Consider the following 17,256-nt stretch of genomic DNA (forward strand, 5'->3'; position numbering starts at 1 on the left):
CACCTCTGTCTGGCGCAGTAGCCGTTGGGCAGGGACCTTTAGTCCCGGTTGGAGCCTCCAACCGGGACTAAAGGTATTTCTAGTCCTGGGGGCAAAAAATTCCGGAACTACAGCCCATTTTGGCCGAGGATCAAAGGTCTGTTCTCTACTAGTGCTTTCTGTTCCACTTAGGAGTGATTTTCTAGATAGTTTCATTAATTTTAATTTTACGATTAAAAATCTAGAAAACAAGTAATGGTTTTTAAATCACAAGAAGTATCTCAAGTTGTTTAGGTGTCCCTTAACTCCAAAATAGAATAAAATGTCTCGTTCAACTCTCATAATTTTTAGAATGATTTCAAGATGGTTTCATGGTTTTTATTTTTGGAAATAAAGAAACTACAAAGCACATAATAAAGTTTTTAGATCACAGAAAGCGACGCTTGTGAGAACTTTGAAGAAAAACGTGGCACGAGAAAACCAAATAAACATTTTGAGGTCACGGAAGAAAGTATCTAAAAGCTTTCATAAATTAGGTTTAGCTTATATGAAACTGGAAAAAGCATACAAAACTCTAGAAAATTCCCAAACGTTCTAATAAATGTCTAAATGTGTTTCAAAACTTTCAACAATGAATATTTGAGATGCAACCAGCATGAATATATATTAGTAAAAATTTTCACATTTTTTAGAGCTAAATCTAATTTATAGAAGCTTCTATTATATATATTAACAAGATTTACATATTTTATTTGGGTTTCTTATATCCTAACATCTTTACGATTGTTCTATAGGAATTTTAGAAACCTAGAAATATTTTCCACGGTCTAGCCAAAGGGCGCCTAGCTCAAACGGTTAGATGACCCAGCGGCACTTCTCAAGTCCTGGGTTCGACTCCCCGTGGGAGCGGATTTCAGGCTGAGGTTAAAAAAAATCCCTTTGCTCGTCCCCATGTGCCAAAGCGCAATGGAAGGCTCCAGCCCGGTTCTCATAGGGTTACGACACCTCCTGCGTCAGAATGGGGGCGGGAGTTCAGGAATTTTCTCGATCTGTGTGAGAAGATCCTTCTTCTTAAACGGAAAACCCGGGGGCCGTCATAATCCCCCGCAGGTCGAGTTTTTTTTTCCACGGTCTAAAACCTTGTCATGTATATTATTTTAATTTAAAAAATAATGAAGCCTCCTAAAAAACCACTTCTAACTGGGGCAGTGAGATAATTGAAACGGTTTTGAAATTATAACTGGGGCAATGAGATAATTTAAATGGTTTTGAAAGTTGACGAGATATATTTTTTTTGAGTGGAGTTAACGAGATAATTGTTCGTCCGTTCCAGTATATCCAGCATGTGATTTGTAGGCCGAAAGAAAGAAGAGGCCCAAGCCCAACCGACCAACAGAGGTGCGCGAAGCATCCGGGGTGCTGCTCTGCTCCCTGAACACAAACTCGCTTCTTTCCAAGCTCTCCTCCGCCTCGCCGCCGCCGCCGCCATGTCGGGCTTCGTTCGCCGTCTCGGGGGCGTCCCGTGGCGGAGCATCGCGGGGGACGCCCTCTCCCGCGTGTTCCTGGTGGCGCAGGCCTACTGCGCCGTCCACGTCGTCGACCAGCACCTCTGCTCGCTCGCCATCGTGCGGGGCCCCAGCATGCTGCCGGCCATGAACCTGGCGGGCGACGTGGTGGCGGTGGACAGGGTCAGCGCGAGGCTCGGCCGGGTCGCGCCCGGGGACGTCGTGCTGATGATCTCCCCCGAGGACCCGCTCAAGTCGGTCGCCAAGCGCGTCGTCGGGATGGGAGGGGACTCCGTCACCTACCTCGTCGATCCCGGCAACAGCGACGCCTCCAAAACCGTCGTGGTGAGTGGTGAGTTGGTGACTGGGCTGGGATTTTCGGTCCGTACTGCTTGTTAAGTGCTGCCTCCGTGATTGGATTTGTGCTCAATTGATTGATGCTCTTGGCGCTGTAAAGATCCCAATTTGGTCGTTGGGGCGTAATGCACTGACGCTAGAGGATGGGGGCTTTAAATTCAAGTGCTTGGCATACTATTGTCGACAGTAGCTTTTGATTAGTGATTATTTATTATTTGTTGTGCTTCTCCGCATCGAGGTTGCTTGGTTTGTTTGCGAGCATTGTTGATTTAAAGAAGTTTCAACAGTTATTTTTTGAAGACAGGTTTAGTACTTGCTAGTACATTTTACTTGCTTCGAATTAAGATGCGTAGAAGACCTGTGTTTTTGGTAATTGCTACCTATTTTAGACTCTAGGTGAAAGAATAGATGGTTCGGGAAAACTCAGTAGATTGATTATGGAGGTACCAAATGAGTACAATATATAGGCAAGGACTGTTAAGGGTTTATAGAAACACTCAATCAACGGTGATCCTTGCCTAAACCAAGATCATCTACCATAAAACCCCAAGGGGCGTCTACAGCCCAAGCCCAGGGCCTAACAGCCCATACGGCAATGCTAAAAGCCCATAATATAGCAGTCTAACACGCCCCCGCAGTCTGAATCGTCGCCACCGCGCACGTTCAGGCTGGACCTGAACTCTGTGAAGACCGAAGATGGAAGACCTTTGGTGAAGATGTCTGCATATTGGGATGAGGTTGGCACATGCAGGACATGAACATGACAAGCGGCAACCTTCTCCCGAACGAAATGGAGGTCAATCTCGATGTGCTTGGTGCGCTGATGCTGAACTGGGTTGGAAGACATGTAGACGGCGCTAATGTTGTCACAATAGACCAAAGTAGCTCGCCGAAGGGGGGCATGGAGCTCAAGCAGAAGCTGACGCAGCCAAGAGGCCTCAGCAACACCATTGGCCACCGCGCGGTACTCAGCTTCAGCACTGGATCTGGAGACTGTATTCTGACGCTTGGAGGACCAGGAGACAAGATTATCACCGAGGAACACGGCGTAGCCCGAGGTGGACTTGCGCGTGTCAGGGCAACCAGCCCAATCAGCGTCAGTGTAGACCACAAGATCAGTGGCAGGAGATGGCCGCAATAGTAGACCCAAGTGTAGAGTGCCCCGAACATAGCGAAGGATGCGCTTGAGTGCTGCCAAGTGTGGTGCCCGTGGGTCATGCATGTGAAGGCAGACTTGCTGGACAGCATAGGCGATGTCAGGCCGTGTGAAGGTCAGATACTGTAATGCGCCTGCAAGACTTTGATAATCTGTTGCATCAGCCACAGGAGGACCATCAGCAGCTGCAACCTTGGGGTTTGTGTCGACTGGAGTAGAGCACGGCTTACACTCAGCCATCCCAGCACGGTCCAAGATATCTAGCATATACTGCCGCTGTGAAAGGAAGAGACCGTCACCACACTGCTGAACATGCATACCGAGAAAGTGATGCAGTTTGCCAAGATCTTTCATCGAGAACTCCTGTTGGAGGGCCGAAATGATCCGCCGAAGGAGACCCGAGGAGGAGGCTGTGAGGACGATGTCATCCACATACAGAAGGAGGATAGGCAATATCTGAGCCGCGCCTGTAGACGAAGAGCGAGGTGTCTGACTTGGCTTCGACAAACCCGAGAGACAACAGAAAAGTGGCGAACCGACTGTACCAAGCGCGAGGAGCCTGCTTCAACCCATACAAGGACTTGTTGAGCTGACACACGAAGTCCGGGTGGGTGGGATCCTCAAAACCAGACGGCTGTACACAATACACTGTCTCTGACAAGGTGCCATGTAGGAAGGCATTCTTACATCGAGCTGATGCACGGGCCACTGGTGAGACAAGGCCAGAGAAAGCACGGTGCGAACAGTGGCAGGCTTCACAACTGGACTGAAAGTCTCTGAAAAATCCACGCCAGGCCGCTGAGTGAAGCCACGAAGGACCCAGCGTGCCTTGTACCGCTCAAGTGACCCGTCGGCGTTGAACTTGTGCTTGAAAATCCACTTCCCGGTGACCACATTAGCCCGAGGGGGGCGGGGAACAAGAGCCCATGTGTGGTTTTGGAGAAGAGCAGCATGTTCTTCCTCCATAGCAGCCCGCCAATTCGGATCGGCGAGGGCGCTGCGGAAGGTCTTGGGCAGTGGAGACAGTGGCGTAGCATGGTAAAGAGCAGGAATCCAGAAGCCGGTCTTCGCGCGCGTGGCCATGGGGTGCTGGTTGATCACTGGGGGCACAACAACAGCACCCTTAGGCAGTGGCGCAGGTGCAGCAGCTGACTGAACAGCAGCTGGTCGCTCAGCAGCGGGCCGGACAACAACTGGGATCTCCCGGCGCGGCATAGGGGCAGCAGCCGGCTGAACAGCGGCTAACTGAATGGCAGCAGCAGGTGGAAGGACAGCAGCTGGGTGCTCCCGGCGCGTGTAGACATGACGGACTTTGGGCACCGGGAAGACGGGCAGCGGTGGGAAACCGGGCGGAGGTCCGCGCGGCTCGACCAAAGCTGCAGGAGACGGTGAGGTCGAAGAAGGCTGTGCCGCACGTGGCCGTGCAGGCGATGGTGACATCGTGGCCGCACGTGGCTGTGCGGGCGAAGGCGAGGCAGGGGCCGCACGTGGCTGTGCGGGCAGGCGCAACTGGGGAACTGGCTGGGAGCGCATCAAGCGCTGCTGAACCAGCCAGGTCATCATCGGTGTCAGCCGCAGCTGCACGTGGCTGTGCGAGTGTCGAAGGATCAGTGCCTGCAGAAAGGAACTTATGTACTGGTCCGATGGGAGCCGGCACATAGTTAGTACTGTCCAAAAATTCAAAGTCCGCGGGTGATGGAGTGGGGGCACGCTCAGCATAGGGGAATGCTGTCTCGTCAAAGACGACGTGACGAGAGATGATAACTCTATTAGAAGAGAGATCAAGGCAGCGGTATCCTTTATGATGAGCTGAATATCCCAGGAAGACACACAAGGTGGATCGAGGGGAAAGTTTGTGGGGAGCTGTGGCGGACAAGTTGGGATAACAAGTGCAGCCAAAAACGCGTAGGTGATCATACGAGGGCGCTGTGCCGAAGAGGGCAAAGTGCGGGGTGGATGAGCTCAGCGTTTTGGTGGGCAAGATGTTAATGAGATATGTGGCTGTCTGCATAGCTTCGACCCTAGAATGAGGGTGGGAGGGAAGCCTGGAACAGTAGGGAGCGAGTCACATTGTTAATGGAACGAATGATGCGCTCGGCCTTACCGTTCTGGGCGGAAGTGTATGGGCATGACATGCGGAGGCGAACACCATGGGTAAGGAAGAATGTGCGGGAGCTGGAGTTGTCAAACTCACGACCGTTGTCGCACTGAACTGCCTTGATGGTGGTGCAGAACTGAGTGGACACAAGGGCAAAAAAATGAGCGATTGTCGGAAAAGCGTCAGATTTCAACTTCAGAGGAAACGTCCATAAATAATGTGAACAATCATCAAGAATAGCCAAGTAATATTTGTAGCCCGAGACACTAAGAACAGGTGATGTCCACAGACCACAATGTATCAGATCAAATTTATTGGACGCTCTTGAAGTTGACAAATGAAATGGAAGATGCACATGACGACCTAACTGACATGCATGACAGACAGTAGTAGTATCATGACGACAAGTAGGAAGACTCGACGCAAGCTTGGAGAGGGCCTCGTGTCCAGGATGACCGAGGCGGCGATGCCAAAGTGAAGACTCGGTGGCGGCGACCAAGGATTGAGCAGCTGGCAGCCGGAGAGGGTACAACGGTCCGGAGCTATTGCACCTGACGATCACGTTCCGAGACAGAAGATCCTTCACAGAACACCCAGTCGGATCAAACTCAACAGTACAATTGTTATCAATAGTGAACTGGCGAACATAAATTAGATTCTTAATAAGTTGTGGGGAAACCAACACATTATTAAGACGTAAAGATGGTGAAATGACTGTAGAGCCAGTGGATGTAACGGGGAGTAAGGATCCGTTACCGACAACAATGGACGATGGAGTAGGATACCGCGAGGAATTAGTATGTGAAAGCGAATTGGAATGTGATGACATGTGAGAGGTTGCACCTGAATCGAAGTACCAGTCATTGTTGTTTTGTGGCTGCTGCAGTGTCATGGTGCTGAATGTCGATGCCAGAGAGGGCTGATCCCATGTAGGAAGTCCAGCGTGCGGCAGCCGGAGGGTGGTGCAGTCCAAGATCCGGCGTTCTCCAGGACCGGAGCAGGCACAGCATGCTGTTGAAGAGGCTGCTGGGCCAGCAGAGCATGCTGAGGGGTGCCGGGCAGTGCCGCAAGTGGAGGCCGCTGCCCAGGCTGTGGTCCCGGCCACATTTGAATGGCCCCGGCCCACGGGCGGTAGAAGGAGGTCCATGGCGCGCCCTGTCCACCAAAGGGCGTGCTGGACTGGGCACCTGGCTGCATGCCAGTGGGCGCTGGTTTGCCACCAGGGCCATCTCGTCGGCCGCCACGTTTTCCGCGGCGGTTCTTGGAGGGAGCAGAGCCACCACCGGAACCTGCGCTGGAGGCTGCAGGCTGCCTAACAGCAGGGGGACGCGACGGGGCTAACATAGTGGTGGAAGCGGTGAGTGCTGTCGATTGGGACGACGATGTGTTCTCCATCGTCAGCTCTTCCAGGAGGAGGTCAGCCTTCGTGTCCAGGAACGTGGGGAAGGGGCGTCCTCGCCGGAGATGCATGCCGACAGTCTTGAAGCGTTCATTCAGACCGCGAATGAGGTTGAGGACGAGGGTGCGGTCGGTGACGACTTCACCTAAGTCACCAAGCGTGTCCGCCATGCGCTTGAGCTCCTTGCAGTAGTCGGTGATGGACAGATCACCTTGAACGAAGTTGCGGAGCTTGGCGTCGAGGAGGAGGGCGCGTGTCTCGCGGTTATTGAAGAACTGGGACTCCACGGCGCGCCAAGTGTCGCGGGCAGTGGAGTTGCGTGCTGAGATCGTCGTAGCGAGGTCGTCGGAGATGGTGCAGAGGATCCATGACTTGACAACGCAATCCATGCGCTGCCAGTCAGGGAAACCAGGCGCCGGTAAATCCTGCAGGACATGGATGTTGAAGGGAATACTTCCCAACGATGAGGAGGAACTGATCGCGCCACCGATTGAAATTGCCGGCGTTGAGGTCGAGAACAACCGTGACAAGATTGCGGATGTTCTGGACAGCAACAGCCTGGGAGTGGAGGTTGGTGATTGCAGCAGCCTCTTGGCAAAGAAGGGCTTGATGCAGATCGGTGTTGTCGTTGTGGTCGGAGGCGTGATCGGAGAGGTCGTCCTCATCGTCCCCGTCCGCGGGGGCGCCAGTGGCGGCGCGTTCCTGCTCGGCACGTGCCAGGGCGTCGCGAGCGCGGGCGGCGGCGGCGTCGCACTCCAAAGCGGCGTCCTGGGCTTCCTTCTCAGCAGCGGCGGCGCGCGCGAGGGCGGCATCGCGCGCAGCCTTCCGATTGGATGCGCGCAGGCGTGCAGCGGCATCCGCATCGGCAGCAGCCGTGGCCTGGGCATCGGAGTCCATGCTCTTGGAGGCGGCGGCGGCGGCGGCAGCCGTTGTGGGAGAGGGGGGAGGAGTCCCAGGCATCGCAGCAGGGGAGCCTGCGCAGATGGGTGGGAGGAGGGCAGCCGAGAGGGGCACGCTGGGGAGAAGCGCAGCCGAGGGAGGAGGCGCGCTAGGGCAGCGGAGGTAGAATCGGGAATACCCAGACTCGTGATACCATGAAAGAATAGATGGCTCGGGAAAACTTAGTAGATTGATTATGGAGGTACCAAATGAGTACAATATATAGGCAAGGACTGTTAAGGGTTTATAGAAACACCCAATCAACGGTGATCCTTGCCTAAACCAAGATCATCTACCATAAAACCCCAAGGGGCGTCTACAGCCCAAGCCCAGGGCCTAACAGCCCATACGGCAATGCTAAAAGCCCATAATATAGCAGTCTAACACTAGGCACCAAAGTTAGGGAGGCGTTTCTATGAGCTCCGCTTCAAAATTGTGCTTGATCTTTGATTATATGATTTTTGAACCACTGGTGGTGTTGGTTCAGTATGAGATATGGTGTTACCAACCTAAAATTAATTACTACTGATATAATTAGATTCTCGATGAATTAGAACTAAGTGCTGGTAAAACCTTGCACTGTGCTACCATCAGTATATTTACCCCACCAGAAGGTGCAACTTCTACAGTTGTGTTTGAACTTAGAGATATCAATAGCACAAAAAATTGGCTTATTTAGGTTTGCTTTCCATAGACTGGCAACATGATGTTCATGTCTTTAAATTCAGGAAATTGGTTATGTTCACATTCATTACTGATTTAGTGGGTTCCACGTGTAATGTTGGGGCCTGATGAGTTCTATGCTTTCTTGAGTTTTGTATTTTTTTTTATTTATATCCCTTGTCATTATTTTGTTTCAAAATTGTACGGTCATTCATGCCCTTAACTTGGGCGATTGTATAATTATAGGTACCACAAGGTCATGTTTGGGTGCAGGGTGATAATGCTTATGCTTCTAGGGATTCAAGGCAATTTGGAGCCGTGCCTTATGGTCTCATTACAGGGAAGATCTTTTGCCGGGTAAGCTCAGCTATTTGTTTTGCATATTTGTTAATTTAATTTAGGAGGCTGGTGCAATCTCTGGAGCCAATATTTTGCTTTATGCATGGCTCCATAAGTTGGGACACAAGCAACTAGCAATTGTTAAATTTGCAGAAAAGGACAAAGTCGCACCTTTACTCTGCTGCTGTGTGCATGGTTATATTGATGTTAAGTTTTGTAAAGTATAGTTGAAGTGCTTCAGTATCTTATGAGCACATGTTTCCATTTCAAAATCCTGGATAACTATCAATTTTGTCTTATAACAATAATCATAATTTGGGGCAATACATTTTGCTGGCATATACTAGAGGGTAAATATTGTCCCGCTAGGTTCAGCTCGGTCTCTAGAAAACAAGACAAAACTGGGCATCATGGGTCCCCAATGCCAGTGAAAACATGGTATCATTTGAACTGGAAGAATTATTCATTTGGCTGATATTGATGTGCCTAGCTGCTGCTGTCTTAGGGATAATAATGTTTGCACTCTGGATATCAACATATAGATTTTAAAATTTAATGTGCTTGATATTGATGTTGGAATGGAGATTTACCTATTTCAACTTGCTACTTGTTGATGTTTGTGGAGTGAAATCTAAGGCTTAAGATTCAGTTAGCATGTTTCCATAGTCCTTAGCGCACCTTAGAACATTGTTGCCGCAAATGGGAGTATTGACAGTGACTGTTTGATCTTAGGTTTGGCCGCTGGAGGGCTTTGGTCCAATTGATTCAAACCAGTCTTAACAGAGGTAATTTAGCTTTTTTGTTGCATCTTGTTTTCTAAAAGATACCTGGCTCTCTCTAATCATCATTTGTGCTAACTTCTGTGTTTTCCGTTTTTCTGGACCCATATTATTGCTCGTGCCCAGAGATTTAATAACCAACTGCAGGGCCCTTGAGCTTGAAAGCTTTTGATCTTCTATAGCACATTGCTACAGCGAAGCAGAGTGTACCTTGATGTCCCATGTTTTGAGTTTTTAGTGTGTAACAGTTTTGGTTGTCACACCTGAAATCCCAATCAGCAAATGTTCTGATACAATTTCTTGTGCTAATGCCTGGGTTGTAACTTGACTGCCAGTGGATTTTGTAGAGGGTGGAGCCTGAATACCTGATTGATTCATGTAAATTGAGGTGTATTAATTTCGAGCATATCAAACTGAATTACATACTTCTGGGTGCAGAGAAATCGCTTGATCTGTGCACTCTGAACCTTGCTTATTCAAATCATTTAAACTAGAGGACTCTGGCATGTCTTGATGAAGTGCTTTACCAGTCTTAGAAAATGCTCATCTGAGATGCCAGAAAATCAGAATGATATTTGTAGCTTGCACTTACGACCATGGGAACATCAGAATCAATTCCTACATTCTAGGACAAAAATACAAAATCGAACATTGGAACATATCATTGATCAATTGCAGGAATGCAGTTCACTAAGGAATGCCTCGAGCTCGAGTCCATCTCCAAATTTGTAGCTTCCAAATTTAATAACTGATGCAAGCAGGTGCATGCTATATAGTACTACATAAAGCGTTGACAATGAACTGTCAAATGTAACTAGGCCGGAATGTAAGTAGGGATGTTATTTTGTCTCTTCCAGGTTGAAGGCATCTAACATCCCGCTAATGAACTTGACGCATGCCTGGTTGAGTTTGAGACAGCCATGCTTGTGAGCCAGCTGCAGTGTATCCACAGCGGTGGTTGCATCGATGTAGCCGCACAGCATGTCGCCGCAGATCAACTTCAGCCTCTCCATGCCATACATATCTGCCACCACCAGCAGACCACGAGCGATGGCGATCCTGTCGCCGTGGTCCGCTAACTCGTCAGAAAGAGAGTCGGTGTAGATGAAGCGGAGCAGTGCCTTGAACACCCTCGGCGCCATGCCGTCGACCCGCACGTGACGAGAGCCGCCGCGGACGGCGATCTCCTTCCTTGTGCCATGGACCTCGTTGGCGCTCTCCTTCCCTGTGCCAAGGACCTCCGCCATGAACACCGTGGACGACCGGGCGGCGAGCACGCACCTGTGCGCCGTGAACTGCTCGCCGCCGACCACAAACGTCACGTCCCTTCCGACCTCGCTAGCCAGCAGGAGGTCGCCGAGATGCCTCCGGTGCAGGTCCGGGAGCGGTGGAACCGCGGGAGGCTCCCTGATGACTGTGACGTCACACCTGATACGGCAGCAGTCGTCGTCCTGGATGAGCAGGTAAGACTCCAACGCCTTCCGCTGGATGAACTCAGCAATGCCCCATGAGCCATCGTTGCTCGAGAAGGTCTGTAGGTGCCTCGATCTAGCAGACAGAACTGCCTCTCCGGCACGATCGAGTAGGATGAACCTGTCACTCGCCTTCACTTCATGGCTGGCGCCATGGTGACCGAGGCAGAGGAAGACGGACACCCAGTCGGCGCCCTCCTCGTCTTGGCCGCACGGGTACCACTCGATGTACCAGCTGTGGCCCCCGACGCGGAACGTGTCGGATTGGATGCTCTCGCCGACGGCGAGTGCTGACGTGGTCTTGGTGTACCCGTCTATCGTCAGCACGTGCGACCCGACCACGGTGTCGGTGGCGACGGCCGTGGCGCATGAGGATGATGGGGTGGTGGTGTCCATACGAGCGGCGTAGCCGGCGGATGTGCAATGGCGAAAGGGAGATGGATGGATGCAGAAGAACGCGTCAGTTTGGTGGTCAGTCACGGTGTGAAATGGCGTGTGCCTTTTGTAGGCTTGTAGCAAGATCCCGGGCCGCGCTACACGAGCCGTCGCGGACTCGAGAGGTCGCGGCATGCCCGCCCGCCTGCCGAGGAGACGCGTTTGGCTTGCCGGCGTGCGGCGCCGTGCATGCATGGGAGCGGCGGCACAAGGATCGACGTGCTGTGTTGGGAATTGCATTGGGAGCACGCGAGGACACTGCTTCTTGAATGTACGGTGCTTTGAGAGCGTATATTCTTTTGATTTGCCACGGCACATTTTGAAGACTCCGTATGAAGCAGAATGTACCTTGATGCTTCTATATGTACCTAGCAAATATACCTCGGCATCGGCGTCCACCCTCCCTCTCCTCACCCACCTTAACCCACCCCGCTCACCCCTCTCGGCCTTGTGCCGACGCCGGAGAAGGTAGATCCGCCGCGCGGTCTTGGTAGTCGCCGCCGCCACCCTCGAAGACGACCCCAGCTCCCGATCGGGCCTGCCGTGCGGCCGCCGCAGCCGCCGCCCATGAAGGAGATGACTGGATCCCGTGCGGACGGACCCGTGCGGGCGGATCCGTCGCCGTCGGCGATGGGGAGATGCCGGCAACCACGGATGCGCCGGAGCAGGCGACCTCGGTGCCCATCTCATCTCATGGCGTCGGGGGTTGATGTCTTCCTCATTCGTCCACCTACTCCCAACTCGTCTGGCTCGGTTTCCCCGCCGACCGAGAAGACGACTGGATCCAATTAGGGCGGACCACACAGGTGGATCCGTCGCGCCGGCGGCCAGCCCCAGCTCTTTCTCCCTCTCACCGGCCGCGGCCCTGTTCTATCCCGGCTGCTCGGGGGCGGGGGCGTTCTAAGCGCCTTCGATGGGCGGATGACGACGGCCTCGAGGAGTCTGATGATGACTGCTCCAAAACCTCTTACTTGGACACCGCTCGCTACCCGGTGATGCCAGTAATGATGTACTCCACTAACTCCTCATCCAGCCATCTCCTGGCCGCCGCCATTCATCGCCAAGGGCTTTCATTTTGGCGAAGTAGTAGGTAATAGATGCGCTACCCATCTTCGTGTTGGCGAGCGCAATGCGCAAATTCACGGCACGCGTGCGGGTTTGCGATGCAAACATGCTCTTGATCTCTGTCCATGCCGTTGTTGCAGTGTCGCATGTAGGGACCTGGGTCATCACTTCCTTGGATAGCGATGAGAGGAGGTAGCTAAGAACTTGTTGGTCCGCTGCCTCCCATCCTTCACAGGCCGGGTTTGGCCTCTTGACTTCCTTGTCGTCGACAGTGGCGACTACCTTCTCTGGTGGAGCCTTGGAGTCGTCGGTGAGGTGCCCTTGAAGACGGGCACCGCGTACAACCGCCCTCACCTGGGCCTTCTAGAGGGCATGATTGAGCTTGCCCAGTTTCTCCGAAATTGTTTCGACGGAGAGTGGATTTCGCGCCGCCGATGAGGAGCATGCCATGGCGACAGTGTTGGCTAGAGATAGGATCTAATCTTGGCAATGGCTCTGATGACCATATAAAACCTATCAGAGGCTCAAGGTAGGAGAAGCACCGGGTCCTAGCTCGGAGCCTCGGTGTATGCGTGTTGATTAGAATAGATGGAAAAGCCCCATATCTGTGGCATTAGATATATGACCGACATCCGGATGGCCACGTTTGTCCTTCTCACAATCCTCTGGCGCCTGTAGGACGCGAGGAATGCCGAAGTCTTCAGAGGTGAACGGCCATCAGCAGTTCAGATCATCAACCACGTGATTGACGATCTCCACATTTGGGAAAAGCGCTTCATCATCATCAAAAAAAAAAAAAAAAACTGTTGGATGGCCACAAGATGCTGGCTACAAAGTATGTTGTTTCCGTGTACAACAAAACGAACGCACATGCAAGCATATCCTTTAACAATAATAGTATCTGGCATGTTAGAGGGTAAATATTACTATCGCTCTAGGTTCATAGGCATAGTAGGGTCCATAAAAAAGGAGGACAAAACAGGGCATCATGGGCCACCAATGCTAGAATGAAAACAGGGTATTGTAAAATTTAAAATTTTATTTGCTTGACATGGATTTTCCAATGGAGATTGACCTGTTTGAACTTGCTAACTGTTGATGTACATGGAGTGGAATCTAAGTCTTAATATTCAGTTAGCGTGTTTTCATAGTCCTTATGCGTCAACAAAATGCTCAATTCCTACCAACATTATTGCTGCAAGTTTGCCCTCTAGGTGAATATGGGAATATTGACAGTGAGAATTCAGTCTTAGGTTTGGACACTGGAGGGTTTTGGTTCGACTGATTCAAACCAGTCTTAATAGAGTTAAATCTAACCTTTTTCCTTGCGTCTTGTTTCTAAAATAGGCCCGTCTCTATCTAATCTTCATATGTGCTCAATTTTTTGTTTTCCGTTTTCTCGAGGGCAGATGCTCCCATATTGTTGCTTATGTTCAGAGGTTTCACTACGCTAGATTTGCACATCACTGCCGGATTTATGAGAACCGGTAGTGATGTACCTTCATTGCCGGTTATGAGCTTGAAAATGAAAAAATGATTGGGGCTGGGCTAAAACCGGCAGTGAAGGACCACATCACTGCCGGTTTGTGGCTTGAACCGGCAATGTTTTGGCGGTCACTCATCACTGCCGGTTTAAGCCAAGAGCCGACAGTGATTGTGCTCTATCACTGTCGGTTCTAGCCAAGAACCGACGGTGATAAGCCTACAACACAAAAAGGCTGCAGCCGTCCTCTCCTTCCTCCTCTTTTTCATCCCGAGAACAGAGGCGCGCGTTTGGACCATTCCCTCCATTGCTGCGGCTGCACTTCACCATGAAGCACTACTGGAAACAGGGACTTTGCCGAGTGCCTACGGCACTCGGCAAAGGCCTAAAAACACTCGGGAAAGACTTTGCCGAGCGCTGCACTCGGCATAGGCCACTCGGAGAAAAAACAGTCGGCAAAGCCTTCTTTGCCGAGTGTCATTTGTCGGGCACTCGGCAAAGCCTTTGCCGAGTGTCGACCGGACACTCGGCAAAGAAAAGTAGCCGTTAACGGCGCGCTATCATGACGGTTTCTTTGCCGAGTGTCTCAAGGACGACACTCGGCAAAGAATTTATATAATTTTTTTCCCGAAATTGTTTGCCGAGTGTCGGCTCTCGGAAAAGAATTTTTTTTAAAAGTCCCTTTGCCGAGTGTCTGCGGTGACACTCGGCAAAGCCTTCCCCTTTGTCGAGTGCCGTGGCCTGACACTCGGCAAAGAGCCCAGCTTTGCCGAAATTGTTTGCCGAGTGTCTGCGGTGACACTCGGCAAAGCCTTCCCCTTTGCCGAGTGCCGTGGCCTAACACTCAGCAAAGAGCCCAGCTTTGCCGAGTGTCCTTGCAATTACACTCGACAAAGCTGGGAAATCTGGTGTTTTCCTCCAGTTTTTGCCAGCTTTGCCGAGTGCAGTGGCCATTGCACTCGGCAAAGAGGCCTTTGCCGAGCGTGACACTCGGCAAAGCGTCTATAATTGCCTATTTTTTTCTTGTTTTTACATTCCAACACTTCCATCACACATTCAAACAGAAAATTTCACAGATATTCATCACATTCTTCAAATCCATGACATTCATCACACATTCATCACTTACATATTACAAACACCATTTAGAAGTCACAAACATAAGTGTCTGAATATATCACATCGAAATTCACAAGTTCAAAAGTTGTTCATCATCTAACATCCAGTTTATTACCACAATTCTATGAACATGGACAAGTTCAAACTCATTACCAAATACGCCTTTGATCGGGCGGTGACTGATACGGATCCTGAGGATTAGGCGGATTATTGGAACCCGCCGACTGAGGCTGCACAAAGGAGTATATATTCTATGTGTTAGACATGTACTTGGCTAGCTAATTAGAAATTACTTGCATGTAAGAGACTGCAATTAACTTTCATACTCACAGGTGTAGGTCCATCCCAGGGTGAGGCTGCAGGTGGAGGTGGTGGAGCGAGCAGCTCAGGTGGCACAGCAAGACCCGTATGTTGCCCAAGGCTTTGAAGAAAGCCCGTGATGCTCGACAACCTACTCTCATAGGTCTGACGCTAGGACATCAGCTGCGCCTGCAGCTCTTGACGCTGCCGAGCTTCTTCTTCGAGCCGGGCCTGCAACATTTCACTCCAATGTTTCAGTAATGCATAGCTAATTACAGTGTGTAAAAGTCAATATACGACGAGTCAAACTGAAATTACCTCGAGGACGTCGACCCGCTGCTGTGCAACGGTCGGCCGTGTGCGTATGGCCAGGCTCTCGCTCATGCTCTGGGCTCGGATCGTGGAGAGGTCGAGGACAGCGGTCGAGTCGATTGTGCCATCGGCAATCCACATGCGGCCGTGCTTCTTCCCTCCTCCCAACCTCATGACGAGCTCCGTATCAATCTCCTGCGTGCACGGGTCGAAGTCTGGCCCATGGACTGACCTTGCCGCCGACGTGTACTCGCTGATGCGGGTGTGGACGCTCGGGTTCGTGTACTCCTGGGGCCTATCCTCTAGGCTGAAGGAGACGTCGGACGTCGCCTTTCCCTTGTGGGACATGCACCATGCCTGGAAGTCCGAGCACTCCTGGCCTTGATGTGCCGCCCTCTACGAGAAAGACATCAAGAAGATTAGAAATCAGTCATAATTGAGCATCAGAATAGATAAATAAATTCGTGTACCCATGCGTCTCTGTATCCGGCGAGGTTGCGGCTGCCTTGATGGTGTGCTGGTCCTTACATCTCCAAACGCCGTTCCCTTGCAGCGTTGTGCGTCGAGGCATACCCCTTCATAAACCAGTTGTCCATGATCTTCTCCCATGCCTCGGGATACGATCTGCACCACCAGGGAATCATCTGCATGTCATCCGGTAATTGACATATAAGATGATCAAATTAAACCTACTTATTCTCAAAACAAATCAATCTGGTTGTTCTCATGTACCTCAATGTACTGCTCCCGGGTCAGGTCCATGGTTCTGGCGTCGACCTTTTTGACCCTCTGTCCAAGCTTCGACCCATAGTAGGTGACAACGGCCTGGATCTTCGCCTCATGAATCATGTCGACGACGAGCTTTTTGCAGGCTTTGGTCGCCACCTGATCCTTCCTGCCCTCAAATCCCTCCTCGCATTTGAAATAAGCATGCAGACAAACACGATATTTGTATGGATAATTTTTAAAGAAAAAGTTCAATGAAAGAAGCAATGCTATGCGAGGAGACTTACCCAGAACTCCCCAATGACCTATGCTGCCTTGTTGGGGTACGGCTCCGTATCAGCGGCGATGGCGTAGTGGTCAAACGAACAGGCCGCCAACGTGTTGTTCTTGTACGTGACGACGCCGGGGTAGTGTTGCCTGCACAGAAGACCCAGGATGCCATTGGGGGTGCGTGCACCAGCACCAGACACAACCACCCAGTTCCTGCACATGTGATTAAGAAAAATTAGTAGTTCATCTTTGTTTGAACTTATCATATGAAGTAGGGGCAAATAAAATGTCAAGTTTACTTACTTTTGCCCTTCAGGGCAAATCATTGGGCGGCGGTGAGGAAGCGGAAAAGTAGGGAGGCTCGCGGGACCTCGCAGGTACACCCTCGGAGCAGAGGAAGAGGAACCCGTGCCTCCCGCCAACGCCTCCTGCTCGTCGAAGGACGCCTCCTCCTCGTCGCCCTCGGGGGGCGTCTGCGAAACCTCCTCCTCCTGCTCCTCCTCCTCGTGCGCCCTCTCCACGGGCGTCACCGGCTCCGCCTCCTCCGACACCTGGAGACGTGCTGGGGGCCTCCTGCTCCTCGGGTTCCTACTCCTCCTCGCATCCGACCCCTTGGCCTCCTCCCCCGCTTGGTAAAGCGACCTGACGGGCCTGTGACGCCCACCCGCCATCTTTGTTGAATCACCTGAAAAAAAGAAAAGTATTACATGTATTAGAAATAGGACGCACCCCTTCAGACAAGCATGTATCTACTCATACGACATCTTAAGTGCTCGAAGGAGCTTCTGTGAATCGTACATGCTCTTTGGCAAAATGTGGCCCTCCGGAAGCAGGGTGCCAATCACGATCATCATCTTATC

At 51.3% G+C, this 17,256-nt stretch overlaps 2 protein-coding genes across 3 annotated transcripts; one reads left to right on the forward strand and one right to left on the reverse strand.

The window, feature by feature from the left end:
* Positions 1-1,359: 1,359 nt before the first annotated feature.
* LOC136483067 (mitochondrial ATP-independent inner membrane protease subunit 1a-like) lies at positions 1,360-9,690 on the forward strand. 2 transcript variants are annotated; one of them, XR_010765297.1, is made up of 5 exons: positions 1,360-1,829; positions 8,343-8,453; positions 9,168-9,220; positions 9,341-9,429; positions 9,470-9,690. XR_010765297.1 is itself a non-coding variant. In XM_066480181.1 (4 exons), the coding sequence occupies exons 1-3, from the start codon at positions 1,467-1,469 to the stop codon at positions 9,213-9,215; spliced, it is 522 nt and encodes a 173-aa protein (XP_066336278.1). In that variant the 5' UTR covers positions 1,360-1,466; the 3' UTR covers positions 9,216-9,220; positions 9,341-9,690. The 2 variants fall into 2 exon arrangements, 1 of the variants encoding a protein (XP_066336278.1); XM_066480181.1 differs by having other exon boundaries at positions 9,341-9,690.
* Positions 9,691-10,053: 363 nt separating this feature from the next.
* LOC136481066 (BTB/POZ and MATH domain-containing protein 4-like) lies at positions 10,054-11,256 on the reverse strand. Its single transcript, XM_066478447.1, has one exon. The coding sequence runs from the start codon at positions 11,254-11,256 to the stop codon at positions 10,054-10,056; it is 1,203 nt and encodes a 400-aa protein (XP_066334544.1).
* Positions 11,257-17,256: the final 6,000 nt, after the last annotated feature.

The sequence above is a fragment of the Miscanthus floridulus genome, chromosome 9, assembly GCF_019320115.1.
Source record: "Miscanthus floridulus cultivar M001 chromosome 9, ASM1932011v1, whole genome shotgun sequence".
Classification (NCBI taxonomy): domain Eukaryota; kingdom Viridiplantae; phylum Streptophyta; class Magnoliopsida; order Poales; family Poaceae; genus Miscanthus; species Miscanthus floridulus.